Source organism: Osmerus eperlanus, chromosome 1 (assembly GCF_963692335.1).
Source record: "Osmerus eperlanus chromosome 1, fOsmEpe2.1, whole genome shotgun sequence".
In the NCBI taxonomy this organism is placed as follows: domain Eukaryota; kingdom Metazoa; phylum Chordata; class Actinopteri; order Osmeriformes; family Osmeridae; genus Osmerus; species Osmerus eperlanus.
In genome coordinates this window covers 3,981,851-3,994,963 of record NC_085018.1, presented here as the reverse complement: position 1 = coordinate 3,994,963, position 13,113 = coordinate 3,981,851, and the positions used below count along the sequence as shown (strand labels likewise).

At 52.3% G+C, this 13,113-nt stretch overlaps 3 protein-coding genes, 1 non-coding gene and 1 pseudogene across 5 annotated transcripts in view; 3 read left to right on the top strand and 2 right to left on the bottom strand.

Moving 5' to 3' along the window:
• Positions 1 to 4,240, top strand: part of LOC134038842 (uncharacterized) — a 4,484-nt gene extending 244 nt beyond the window's left edge. Inside the window, exons 2-9 of one of the 2 annotated variants that reach the window (XM_062484574.1) lie at positions 590 to 739; positions 892 to 977; positions 1,053 to 1,145; positions 1,231 to 1,470; positions 1,578 to 2,053; positions 2,157 to 2,484; positions 2,584 to 3,385; positions 3,508 to 4,240. In XM_062484574.1, coding sequence (XP_062340558.1) covers positions 906 to 977; positions 1,053 to 1,145; positions 1,231 to 1,470; positions 1,578 to 2,053; positions 2,157 to 2,484; positions 2,584 to 3,385; positions 3,508 to 3,731 — 2,235 coding nt within the window. In that variant the 5' untranslated portion in view covers positions 590 to 739; positions 892 to 905 and the 3' untranslated portion in view covers positions 3,732 to 4,240. Of the gene's footprint in view, positions 1 to 585; positions 740 to 891; positions 978 to 1,052; positions 1,146 to 1,230; positions 1,471 to 1,577; positions 2,054 to 2,156; positions 2,485 to 2,583; positions 3,386 to 3,507 lie in introns of those variants that run through there. The other variant, XM_062484493.1, reaches the window with a different exon arrangement.
• Positions 4,241 to 4,894: 654 nt separating this feature from the next.
• LOC134008632 (uncharacterized) lies at positions 4,895 to 6,473 on the top strand. Its single transcript, XM_062448147.1, has 2 exons — positions 4,895 to 5,227; positions 5,328 to 6,473. Exons 1-2 carry the CDS (start codon positions 5,141 to 5,143, stop codon positions 6,264 to 6,266), a joined length of 1,026 nt encoding a protein of 341 aa, XP_062304131.1. The 5' UTR covers positions 4,895 to 5,140; the 3' UTR covers positions 6,267 to 6,473.
• Positions 6,474 to 8,229: 1,756 nt separating this feature from the next.
• LOC134031285 (5S ribosomal RNA) lies at positions 8,230 to 8,350 on the bottom strand (annotated as a pseudogene).
• A 417-nt stretch (positions 8,351 to 8,767) lies between these two features.
• Positions 8,768 to 12,842, bottom strand: LOC134023934 (piggyBac transposable element-derived protein 4-like). Its single transcript, XM_062466680.1, has 3 exons — positions 12,779 to 12,842; positions 11,096 to 12,658; positions 8,768 to 8,838 (listed from the first exon to the last, which is right to left on the bottom strand). The coding sequence occupies exons 1-3, from the start codon at positions 12,840 to 12,842 to the stop codon at positions 8,768 to 8,770; spliced, it is 1,698 nt and encodes a 565-aa protein (XP_062322664.1).
• Positions 8,831 to 8,994, top strand: LOC134031415 (U1 spliceosomal RNA). Its single transcript, XR_009931910.1, has one exon. It is a non-coding gene; the product is annotated as a U1 spliceosomal RNA (small nuclear RNA).
• Positions 12,843 to 13,113: the final 271 nt, after the last annotated feature.

Here is a 13,113-nt window from a genome sequence, read left to right as displayed (position 1 = left end):
AGCTAATATTAGCAATCGCTACTGTACTACAGTAACGCTAATTTCTAATGTAATCGTGAGAGGAAACAGGCAGGATATATTCGCAGTAATTCAAGTAAGTGTTATTATAACGTTAGTTGTATTGGTTACTTCATCATTTAACTAGTTAACGTGCTATAGCTCTACGTTTATTACGTCTGACAAGCGGAGGTACAGTAGGTAGCTAGCTACAGTACAGACAGTGCAGTACAGTAACCAACATTCAGTATTAACTTGTCGACATTGCGGGGTCTGCTTACAGTACCTAGTCTAAACTTCTACGGTTTTAGTGTAAATATTAACTAGTCCTTTACTGTAGCTACTTACATTCATTTAAAGTGGGTCTACCTCCAAAGAATAATGGAATTTATAATGATCCTACCTGAAGCTTTGGTAAGAATGACATGTCAATCATTGTAGATACAGTAAGCTGTTAAAAACGAAACAAAAACCGTTAGCAGTCTAGTTTGCTCATGTTACTGTACTTATGAGTATGCACAAGTTGGTTCAGCACACCATGCTTCCATACATAGTTGTAACTATGGTTATTAATATGTCTCTGTTATTTTAGATGAGCACCAAGCCTAAGAGCCATAAATCCATGGGAGATGGAGAGTGGATGGCGAGGCTGAGGGCATTTGCTGGCTCAGGGGTTTGGCCTGCTGGAGGAGGCAATAGACCTGCCCCAAGGCAGCGGAAATGGCATGACCTCTATGAAAAGGTAAAGTACTGCAAAATATGTGCTTATTACTTCTTACAGTCATTAGTCTGCAGGTCACTTGATGAAAAAGGGTCAATACAATGGTGCAGATAATATCAGACAATGGACTGTACACTGAGTGACTGGCTGAATAACTATTCTGATTGTTTCAGATTGAGAATGCCCCATGCAGGCCCGTGGACAGACCGCCCTATTTGGAGGGTCCATGGTCTGTAATTGTGGATTCCATGCTGTTAAGGTGATGTATAATTTTTTTACATCTGACTATCTTGCATCTCAGGTCTCTTACAATGCTGTTGCTGATACATTACAGTCACCTCAAGCACCACAGTCTGTGGCTTCAGACTTGTCCACTGGTGCTGCAGCCCAGCCTTCTTTCCTGCGGTCCCCTCTGAGTGTGTCAATGGTAAATATTTTCTTAGTTATTCATGTTTTGTATAAATCATTTTGAATGTGCTGAATAACAAAATTAACTCTGTTTCCCCTTGCAGTTCACTAAATCACGCTTTGGTGGGTCACAGTCTGCCTCAGTGAAGCCCAATATTGTGGCGAGGAAGACCCCCAGCCCCGCTCCTCCTCCATCCTCTGTGAGGACCTCCAGCCCTGCTCCTTCTCCATCCTCTGTGAGGACCCCCAGTCCTGCTCATCCTCCATCCTCACTGAGGACCCCGTCTACCGCCTCTGTGAGGACCCCCAGCCCTGCTGTTAGCACCAGCCTGGAAGTAGCCACTGTGAGTACAGCGTCTCCTTTTTGTCTGGTTATGTTTCAAGTCATCTTGAGAGTAGCCTTTTTGAATGCAAAAAAACATATTCTTATTTGCTGTTGTCTCCCAAACAGGATGGGACAGGAGAAATCCATCTAGCTGCTACTGGGGCTACAGCTTCTGTCTGGTTGCCGGGTGAGCTGAGCAAGTCAATCCCTGTTCAAGATCAGAGGTGGATATCCAACACCCTCTTTCACTCTGGCAAACTGCGGCCAGATTTGAAGCTGTGGTATGAGCCCCCTGTTCCAGCACTGATTTATCACCAAACGCCAACACCCGACCGCTTCTTCACCCATCGGCTGATGGTGTGGATGCCCTACCGCCTTTGGAGGGTGAGGGTGTTCTGCCCAGCTTGTGGGAAGCAGTTGACGGGTGCTGGCATTCACAGGAGAGCTCGGAAGGTCCTTGACATTGACAGATACTACCTAATGGTGACAGAGACACTCAGGTGCTCTGTGTGTTTCCTGACCACTCTGTCTACCAGTCAGACTGTCAGGGACCAGCTGGACCTGCCACACCAGAATTTGTTCCGGCTCATCCTGACCTGCAAGTGAGTAATGCATTTTTGAAAAGATGGTGATTGTGAAGCCTATAACAACTGACATTACCCTCCATAAACATGTAACTAATCACTCCAACAATGGGCATGTCAGGTATGCTTGTGACATTCGTGTCATTCGGATGCTTCGGGAAAGGACCCTTGGCAACAGTCCAACACGACTGGTGAAGCAGCTCAAGGAGAACCATGGGGAGGAATGGCTGACCCGGTTGGCACACTATCTCGGGGAGTGTGCTGACTTTGTGGATCGACCCAGTCTGTTCCCAGTGGTCTGCCAGGAGCCCCCTGAGCCCATCGAAATTCCCACCAGTCGCTGGCTGCTGTCTGTGTACGGCAGGGACATCCTCTCCCGCATGGACCACATCAAGGCCAGCATCACCTCCACGTTTGGCTCCATTTTAAAAATGGATTCAACCAAAAAGGTAATACATCATTTGACTGTGTAATTGTACATTACTGTGTACATTACCATGTATGTAATATATACTCTCATATAAACATTAACTTTTGTCACATTCTAGATCACAAAGAAGCTGTCTGGCCATGGCAAGGGGACCGCTCTCTGGGTGACCTCCCTTGGGAACGAGGTTGGACAGATCCTGACCAGTGTCCTCACAGTGCAGGAGGGGCCGGGATTGGATCACATGGTGTCTGGTGTGATGGAGCGGTACCGCCAGGCAGCTGTTCCACCCCCAGTGCTGCTGTACGTGGACTGTGGCTGCTGCAAAAGCGAGGGGCCAAGCAAGCTGCAGACCAGGTTTGGAGAGTGGCCAGACCTCCACATACGGCTGGACATCTGGCACTTTATGAGGAGGATGGCTATCGGCTGCACCACCGATGCTCACCCACTCTACCCCACCTTTATGGGCTCTCTGTCTGCCTGCATCTTTGAGTGGGATGCAGGGGACCTCACTCTGTTGCGGCAGGCAAAGAGAGCGCAGCTCAGGCAGGAGGGTGTGCCATCCATAACGGATCTTGTGGTGGACACCAAGATCTCCAAGATGGAGCTGAGCCTCTACTGCCGCAGGAAGACACGCGGCGAAGAGACAACCATCAGCCTCATCGACCGGCTGCTGCAGGAACTGGGGGGTGCAAGAGGTAGAGACCTCATGGGGGTGCCACTGCTGGACCAGGTGCGCATGGAGCACCTCTGGCGTGTGCAGAAACACCACGTCAAGTGCATCCAGGACGTGCCAGGGGTGCAGCTGTACACTGAGGTTGGAAGCACCACCAAGGGGGGCGTCGTACTGACCAGGTACCGCTGTGCCAGGGGGTCCACATCCCTGGAGTCGTTTCATTGCCACCTAAACAGGTTCATTCCAGGTTGGTGTCTCTCTTATGTTTAATGTTTTCAATACATTTATGTTTTTTTATGAAACCATTATTCAGATTGAAAAGCAAGACCTTTTTTTAATTGGCCGACATCATTTATATATTTTCTTCAGGAACCAGTGCAAATGCACTGAATTTCCAGCTGTACCTCCTGGAAGGCCTAAATAGGTGGAACCAGGATCGGGGGACTGCAGCAGTGACCAGCAAGCCATCGTCCCTCCTCACCTACTCCGGGGGTGTGGCCCACTGTGTAAACACCAACAGCCTGAAAGTGTTTGGCCGGGCATTTGTGCCAACCTTCACGCCACCTGCCAAATACACTGATATGTCAAGCTGATATCTGGATATATAATACTGTTTGTGGGTTTTCTGTGTTCTAACTTAAGTTCAACAAGGCTTTATTTTTACTATGCCCATTACCAAAGCAAACCATACAGTTACTTGCTCATAACATGATACAGAAACACTACTCTGATATTAAACAGTATCTATATAGAATGCTACAAATACAGCTAATAATGTGTGTGACTGTACTATTTTATAGGAGAGCTGCTTGGTGTTGACTACCTGCTGAGTCAGACTGGGCAGTCTCTCAACGTGAACCCCGACTCAGAGGAGACAGAGGGCATGCTGGAGGATGTTCATGAGGGCGAGGAAGAAGAAGATGAGGGCTTCCAGGAAGAACCAAGTCTTGCTGTGTCAAGTCTCCTGGATGACCCAAGCTTCTCTACTCCCACCCTGCCTCCTGCCTCCATGGCTGCTCCCACCCTGCCTCCTGCCTCCATGGCTGCTCCCATCCTGCCTTCTGCCTCCATGGCTGCTCCCACCCTGCCTGCTCCCACCCTGCCTCCTGCCTCCATGGCTGCTCCCATCCTGCCTCCTGCCTCCATGGCTGCTCCCACCCTGCCTGCTCCCACCCTGCCTCCTGCCTCCATGGCTGCTCCCATCCTGCCTTCTGCCTCCATGGCTGCTCCCACCCTGCCTCCTGCCTCCATGGCTGCTCCCACCCTGCCTCCTGCCTCCATGGCTGCTCCCATCCTGCCTTCTGCCTCCATGGCTGCTCCCATCCTGCCTCCTGCCTCCATGGCTGCTCCCTCCCTGCCTGCTCCCACCCTGCCTCCTGCCTCCATGGCTGCTCCCATCCTGCCTCCTGCCTCCATGGCTGCTCCCACCCTGCCTCCTGCCTCCATGGCTGCTCCCACCCTGCCTCCTGCCTCCATGGCTGCTCCCACCCTGCCTCCTGCCTCCATGGCTGCTCCCACCCTGCCTCCTGCCTCCATGGCTGCTCCCATCCTGCCTCCTGCCTCCATGGCTGCTCCCACCCTGCCTGCTCCCACCCTGCCTCCTGCCTCCATGGCTGCTCCCACCCTGCCTCCTGCCTTCATGGCTGCTCCCACCCTGCCTGCTCCCACCCTGCCTCCTGCCTCCATGGCTGCTCCCACCCTGCCTCCTGCCTCCATGCCTGCTCCCATCCTGCCTCCTGCCTCCATGGCTGCTCCCACCCTGCCTCCTGCCTTCATGGCTGCTCCCATCCTGCCTCCTGCCTCCATGGCTGCTCCCTCCCTGCCTGCTGCCTCCCTGGCTACTAACATCCTGCCTGCTCCCTCCCTGCCTGCTACCCCCCTGGCTGCTCCCTCCCTGGTATCTTAAGAAAATCAATGTATCTGCGTTTTGTCCCACTTCACTGACCATCCATTGTGATGCTCATTTTTGTTTATTTATTTTTAGGCTGTGGATGACTCTGGCATGCCGGGCTTAGACAGAGTAGACAGCTTGGCTGAGTGTTTGGTGGAGCTGAGGAACCAGTCCTCTCTGGCCCTCACCAACCAGCAGGTCAATAACATTCATTGTCTTGCTACATTCCCTCTGTGCCCTGCCAAAAATGTTCACACTTGCACATCTTTTTGTCTTCTCATATGTTCTCTCTGTGTAGGTAAGCAACATTGTTGCTCTGTGGCAGAACCTGCTGGACTACGACCAGCAGAGGGTTACCTTTGCTGCCAGACACCAGAGCAGGCTGGACACAGGGAGGTTCAGGTCTCCAAAGAAGAGGCAGGAGTTCACTCCAGGGGTGGAGAGCATGAAGAGGCACGCACTCACCACCACTGCCCCGCTTGCCCAATGGCCTGATTGCTGCCGCCTGATTGAACTGATCTTTGTCAGGCTCTGTGCCATCCATCGCTCTCCCAAGAAGAAGGGGACTGGTGCAGTGTCCAGATGGAGTTTAATCCTGGATGACTACAGGAAAATCAGGCAGCGCATTTTAGCAAATGGGACGGTCATGCAGCAGACCACACTGCAGCTGGTGGATGTAAGCCACACCACCCTTGTGCAGTGGCACAACAAGAGGGTGAAGAAGCAGGACAACGCTGTGGTTATGCAGGGGCTGAACTTGCCCAGTCGCTTGTCTGCGGCAGCCAACCCACTCCCTCCTGCTAATGTGCGCCTTCCATCTGCGCTCCCCCACCCAGGCCCGGCTCTCCAGTACCAACTGCCCTGCAGCACCGTGGGCCAGGCGCGGTTGAAAAGAAAGGTCCCGCCCACAGATGTAACACCGGTTGCTATAAAGATGCATGCCCAGCGTCAGCTCTTCCCTGCTCCACCCTCGGCCCCTCGTCTGTTGGTGCTGGCTCCGGTGACCTCACAGGTGCCTGTCCTCGTCGCTGCTCCACAGGCCCTGGGAGGTATCTTCCCTGCACCCCCTGCTCCGGTCCGAAAACTAACCCGCCATGTACTCCACAACACATGCAAGAAATGCGGGCAGTTCAGGACAGCCCAGACTGGACACAGTCAGTACAAAGGAACTGTGTACTGCCCCTCTGTAGAGGCTGTTCCCAAGGAGCAATGGTTGGAGGACATGAAACAAAAGTAGATGCCCCTCTACCCCCCTCCCAGAGGCATGGACGCTGGGCTAGTGCCCCTCTACCCCCCTCCCAGAGGCATGGACGCTGGGCTAGTGCCCCTCTACCCCCCTCCCAGAGGCATGGACACTGGGCTAGTGCCCCTCTACCCCCCTCCCAGAGGCATGGACGCTGGGCTAGTGCCCCTCTACCCCCCTCCCAGAGGCATGGACGCTGGGCTAGTGCCCCTCTACCCCCCTCCCAGAGGCATGGACGCTGGGCTAGTGCCCCTCTACCCCCCCTCCCAGAGGCATGGACACTGGGCTAGTGCCCCTCTACTCCCCCTCCCAGAGGCATGGACACTGGGCTAGTGCCCCTCTACCCCCCTCCCAGAGGCATGGACACTGGGCTAGTGCCCCTCTACCCCCCTCCCAGAGGCATGGACACTGGGCTAGTGCCCCTCTACCCCCCTCCCAGAGGCATGGACACTGGGCTAGTGCCCCTCTACCCCCCTCCCAGAGGCATGGACACTGGGCTAGTGCCCCTCTACCCCCCTCCCAGAGGCATGGACACTGGGCTAGTGCCCCTCTACCCCCCTCCCAGAGGCATGGACACTGGGCTAGTGCCCCTCTACCCCCCCTCCCAGAGGCATGGACACTGGGCTAGTGCCCCTCTACCCCCCTCCCAGAGGCATGGACACTGGGCTAGTGCCCCTCTACCCCCCTCCCAGAGGCATGGACACTGGGCTAGTGCCCCTCTACCCCCCCTCCCAGAGGCATGGACACTGGGCTAGTGCCCCTCTACCCCCCCTCCCAGAGGCATGGACACTGGGCTAGTGCCCCTCTACCCCCCTCCCAGAGGCATGGACACTGGGCTAGTGCCCCTCTACCCCCCTCCCAGAGGCATGGACGCTGGGCTAGTGCCCCTCTACCCCCCTCCCAGAGGCATGGACACTGGGCTAGTGCCCCTCTACTCCCCTCCCAGAGGCATGGACACTGGGCTAGTGCCCCTCTACCCCCCTCCCAGAGGCATGGACGCTGGGCTAGTGCACCTCTACTCCCCCTCCCAGAGGCATGGACACTGGGCTAGTGCCCCTCTACCCCTCCCCCTCCCAGAGGCATGGACACTGAACACTTTAATGTTGTTAATAGTTCTGTTAATGTTTTCTGTTATTGTCTATAGTTACTGTTGAATAAGTGAATGGAGGGATTCACTACTGTTCTGTATATATTTAAGTTATTGTCTATAGTTACTGTTGAATAAGTGAATGGAGGGATTCACTACTGTTCTGTATATATTTAAGTTATTGTCTATAGTTACTGTTGAATAAGTGAATGGAGGGATTCACTACTGTTCTGTATATATTTAAGTTATTGTCTATAGTTACTGTTGAATAAGTGAATGGAGGGATTCACTACTGTTCTGTATATATTTAAGTTATTGTCTATAGTTACTGTTGAATAAGTGAATGGAGGGATTCACTACTGTTCTGTATATATTTAAGTTATTGTCTATAGTTACTGTTGAATAAGTGAATGGAGGGATTCACTTACTACTGTATAATGGCTTTGTGATGACTGAAAATAAAAGTTTGATCACAACAGAAATGTATCTTCCTATGCTTCGTTTGTGTGTTTTGTGGATAAAAGTTTCTGCTAAATACATCAACTTAATTTTAAATATTCATTTAACAGTTATTAGTATCATCATTGTTTTGTTATTAACCAAACAGTGATTAGGTGATTTCCACAAAAAATATATAACCACTTGAATTTCTGGCAACAATTTAGTCAAACCAGAACCTTGGGATTAACTTTTATCCCATATATATGTATATAGAAATAGAAATATAAGGTTTTAATTGTGATTCCTGATATACCTCAACATTTAAAAAACATTGGTGATGTAGGTCTGGGCCATAAAAATTCCTTCCTTCTCTTTTTCTCTCCTTTTTTCTCTCTTTTTTCCTCCTTTTTCTTCTTCCCCCCCCAGGTAGACGAATGTTCCCCAGCTTTGGCGCAGGCGGTCTCCCATCCAAGTACTAACTAGGCCCGACCCTGCTTAGCTTCCGAGATCGGACGAGATCGGGCGTGTTCAGGGTGGTATGGCCGTAAGCGAAGGAAGCTGTGGGTCATAGGCTACTTATAGATGACACCACTCTGCCCAGTAGCTCAGCTTGATTTGCGATTCCTCCTTAGTTTTTGGTGGTCAGTTTAAGTTTATTGTTACTGTAGGTATTGTCTCTCTCTCTCTCTCTCTCTCTCTCTCTCTCTCTCTCTCTCTCTCTCTCTCTCTCTCTCTCTCTCTCTCTCTCTCTCTGTCTGTTTGTGTCTCTCTCTCTCTTTCTCTGTGTCTCTCTCTCTTCAAGGGCCAGGGCAAGGGAGGGGTGGGGGGATGGGTGAGTGGGAGGTGGGGATGGTTCCCTTCTGCCCACCCCTTCCATTAGCTGTTTCTTTCTGCATGGGTGAGTGGGAGGTGGGGCTTGCTCCCTTCAGCCCGCCTCTTCCATTGGCTGTTTTTTCTGCCTGTCTGCTTACCGCGGGTGACTGCGGCAGCCATGGCACGTGGGTGAGGGCACCAGTTTCCCTTCCAACTCATACTTACCTGGCAGGGGAGACACCTTGATCACGAAGGAGGTTCACCCAGGGCGAGGCTCGGCCATTGCACTTCGGCTGTGCTGACCTTTGCGAATTCCCCAAATGCGGGAATCTTGACTGCATAATTTCTGGTAGTGGGGGACTGCGTATACGCTTTCCCCCGAACATGTTTGTGAAAAATAATCTGGGAATCCTGAGACAGGTCAAGCCAAGCGGTTGAGGAGCTGTGTGACACGAGGTGGGGAAACAGTACCCCCTGCTGGTGAGAAAAGAGGGAAAAAAAGCTTACAGCACCTGGTATTCCCAGGCGGTCGAACAGCCAAGTCCCTACTAGCGGCCAATGGTTGAGCAGAGCTGAGCAGAGTTGAGCAGAAATTAGCCAATCATTGAGCCATGTTGAGCGAGCCCTTTGCTCAACAGGCCAATCAGGCTCAGGTTTGTCCGTGACGTCAAACTAGGGTCGTCTGTATTTTAAAAACAATGGCGGCGTCTGGTAACAGGCGAATACAGTAATATACAGTTAATGCTCTCGTTTCTCTAAGGTAAGTTCAAATTTCTTAATTCTTGGCTCTTTTGGTAAGTAATTTGGAGGTGCATGTAACTAGCTAGGTGTCAGTTTTGCCATGTTGAATGATTCTCTGAAAATCGGCAAAAACGCCATTGTTTAACCCTCACGCTCTCCTCATTGTCTATGCAGCCTGAACTTATCCTTCGCGCTGTCTCCGGGTCATTGTGACCCACAGCGTTGTATATTACGCCACCATCGCGCTGTCTCGGGGGGTCGTTGTGACCCACAGCGTTGTCTATTACGCCACCTTCGCGCTGTCTCGGGGGTCGTTGTGACCCACAGCGTTGCATATTACGCCACCTTCGCGCTGTCTCGGGGGTCGTTGTGACCCACAGCGTTGCATATTACGCCACCTTCGCGCTGTCTCGGGGGGTCTTTGTGACCCACAGCGTTGTCTATTACGCCACCTTCGCGCTGTCTCGGGGGTCGTTGTGACCCACAGCGTTGCATATTACGCCACCTTCGCGCTGTCTCGGGGGGTCGTTGTGACCCACAGCGTTGTCTATTACGCCACCTTCGCGCTGTCTCGGGGGGGTCGTTGTGACCCACAGCGTTGTCTATTACGCCACCTTCGCGCTGTCTCGGGGGTCGTTGTGACCCACAGCGTTGCATATTACGCCACCTTCGCGCTGTCTCGGGGGTCATTGTGACCCACAGCGTTGCATATTACGCCACCTTCGCGATGTCTCAGGGGTCATTGTGACCCACAGCGTTGCATATTACGCCACCTTCGCGCTGTCTCAGGGGTCGTTGTGACCCACAGCGTGGGAATGAAAGGTTTGACTTATGTTTTGTATTATGAAAAGTTGTCAGAAGACCGCTGTGGGTCACAAGGAACCGGAGACAGTGCGGGGTCTCGTAATAGACAACACAGACGTTGCCGTGTCTAACAAAAAGGCAGAGACAGCGCAATAAACAAGTATCTCTCTGGTGGTCTGGTGGCAAGACTGTGGGGCTTTCAACTCCGAGGCCTGGGTTCGCTTCACAGTCAGGGCAAATATGATTTCATTTTTATTTAGACGGATAATGTTTCACTTCACTATTTTTGTATTACGAAAGGTTGTCAGCACGAGGGTGGCGTAAAAGACTAGGTATGGTGAGTCACAGCGCAGACTAGGATACAGCGCGAGAGTGTACTAATAGGCTAGGCAGACAAGGCTAGAAATAAAAGGGTTCACTTTATTTATTTTTTATTATGAAAAAGTTGTCACAACGTCAGTTTGCTTCACCACGACCCCGAAACGGCACGAGAGTGGCGTCATAGACTAGGAAGACAACGCGAGGAATAAAATCAAATGTTTCACTTTATTTTTGTATCATGAAAAGTTGTCACACCACGCATGACACCGTGCTTCACAACGACCCGCAGACAGCACTAGGGATAGAACCTCCAGCCCGCCGTCCTGATACATCATCTATACATCCCATGCATGTGTTGGTAGTAGCGTTAGCAGCGCTGTGGCTTGAGCAAAGCCCTCTTCTGCACTCGACTGAGTTGTTCAGTCTTCTGCACACACTCCCGCGGGTCGTCCAGGGTCAACGGGAACCTCTCCTTGGCCGAAGCCCAGCTCGGTGGGGCATGTGGGGCAGTATACATGCGAACAGGATTTGCAGACAGGCCTCTTACACCCGCGACAAACGGTGAACGTTTTACGGTCCTTCTTCACCGGGCAGACTTGACATCTCTTCCTCTTACTGGCATGGACCGGCGACGTCGGTCCTGCCGATGAGGAGGCGGCGGTGGCAGCTGCTGCTGCTGCTGCTGCCGCTGCGCCATCCTCTCCGGGTCGCCGTTGAGGAGGCGGATCGCGACAGCTGGCCATCCGTAGATCTTTCACAACCGCGGCAGCAGCTCCAGTGCGGGGCAGACATCGTCTTCTTTCGATCAGCGGCGTCACGAGGGCCCTTCCGAGTTGCTCGAGGAAAAACCTTCTCTTGTTGCGCTTACGCGGCATCCAGTTGGGGTTGATCTCTCTCCATATCACAAAGGCGTTGTAGGAGGAGACGTCAACGATGTTGCTGAAGATGACGAGGGGCCAGCGGGCCGTCTTCCTTTTACAGCTGTAGGCCGTGATGACCTTATCCAGATTGTCGACTCCGCCTTTGTTCAAATTATAATCCAGGACGATGGTCGGTTTGCCGTCGTTTCTGTCACTGATTTCAGCGTCTGTGTGGCGTGTGCTCATGAGTAAAACTTTCTTATTTTTCTTCGCGAGGTAGGAAACCAGAGTGGTGGTTGGAGTGAAGGCGAACTGCGACGACAGCACCCGTCGCGTCTTCGTCGTCAGCAGCTCGGACGGCAGCTCGGCCCTGTTCTTTCGCACGGTGCCAACCACGGTCATGTTTCTCGTCGCCATGAGCTCTCGTCCGAGTTCGTAAGAGGTGAAGAAATTGTCACACGTCACATTGCGATCCTTCAGGCCCTCTGTCACGTCGAGCACGACGCGCATCCCCTGGTTCCTCTCCGGGACTCCGTCCATCTGCTTCCCGGTGTAGACTTGCATCTTCCAAGCGTAGCTTGATTTTGCATCGCACGCCACCCACGACTTGATGCCGTATTTCGCCGGTTTGCTTGGCATGTACTGCTTGAAAGGACACCGTCCTCTGAACGCGAGCAGTTGTTCGTCCACGGTCACTTCGGGCCCTGGGTCGTAGAGGCGTGGTAATCTCTCTACCCACATATCCCAGACCTCTCTTATCGCCGCCAACTTGTCCGTCGCGCGTCTCGCCGCTCGTGTCCCACGGTCGTCAAATCGTATCGACGTCGAATAGGTGTAGAAGAGTTTCAGCTGCATGGTAGCGCGGAAAATCGCTCTGCCGCTTTGCGCGTCCCATAGACTGGCGGCCGCTTCGCCTCGGGACTTGTACACCCCTGCCAGGATTAGCAGCCCTATGTAGGCACGTAGGTCAGTGGCGTCCATGGCTTTCCACTCCTCTCCGCGTTTCAGATAACCTTCCCGATTTGTCACGTCCAAGATTACTCTTTCGATTTGTGGCGTGACAAAGAGTAAAAATGCGGAGACGATGTCGTGAGCGTGGGAAACGGCGTAAGCTGTGGGTCCTCTGGGGGTCCTCTCCGTACTGTCACGTTGCGACAGCAGCCTCGGATTCCTCCGATACGCAATCGAACGCCATTCAATTTGGCCGTTTTTCGACAAGAAAGTATCTCTGTCGATTTGAGGGGCTTGGTTGGCGGCGACGGCACCGTCGTCGTCGTGGTTGACTGCGTCATACTCTTGCCCGTCTTCCTCTTCCTCTTCTGACACATGCTCCGCGTACTCTTGCCCGTCTTCTTCTTCCTCCTCCTCTTCTGCCACATTCTCTGCACACTCTTCCCCGTCATCTTCTGACACATCCTCGGCCTCCTCTTCAGACTCACTACTTTGCTCGATGTTGGCAAACATCTGCTGTAGAACTTGCAGCGCACTGAAATCCCGAGCCATAGCTGCGTTACCCTAGACAGAAGCTGTCCTGACCCCCACGGAATGTGTGTTAGTAGCACTTGTCTACAGCTTACGTGATTGCATGGACAAATTATTCTAAGGACGCCTCCCTAATTCGACCGCCAAAGAGCGATCAAGAATCGTCGAATCGTAAAAGGCGGCGCGCGCGCGCGGTTGGACCCAAAAAAATAAATAAATAAATAAAAATAAATAATATAATATAAAATTAAATAAATAAATAAAGTGGACGAGACCAGGTCGGAGAGAGGCG

Coding starts and splice junctions, on each gene's coding strand:
- LOC134023934 (XM_062466680.1), bottom strand. CDS start 12,842: ATGGCTCGGGATTTCAGTGCGCTGCAAGTTCTACAGCAGATGTTTGCC. Junction 12,659..12,778: donor TGCCAACATCGAGCAAAGTA/GTGAGTCTGAAG, acceptor AGCATGTGTCAG/AAGAGGAAGAGGAAGACGGG. Junction 8,839..11,095: donor GACGTCGCCGGTCCATGCCA/GTAAGAGGAAGA, acceptor CTCCCCTGCCAG/GTAAGTATGAGTTGGAAGGG.
- LOC134008632 (XM_062448147.1), top strand. CDS start 5,141: ATGCCGGGCTTAGACAGAGTAGACAGCTTGGCTGAGTGTTTGGTGGAG. Junction 5,228..5,327: donor TGGCCCTCACCAACCAGCAG/GTCAATAACATT, acceptor CTCTCTGTGTAG/GTAAGCAACATTGTTGCTCT.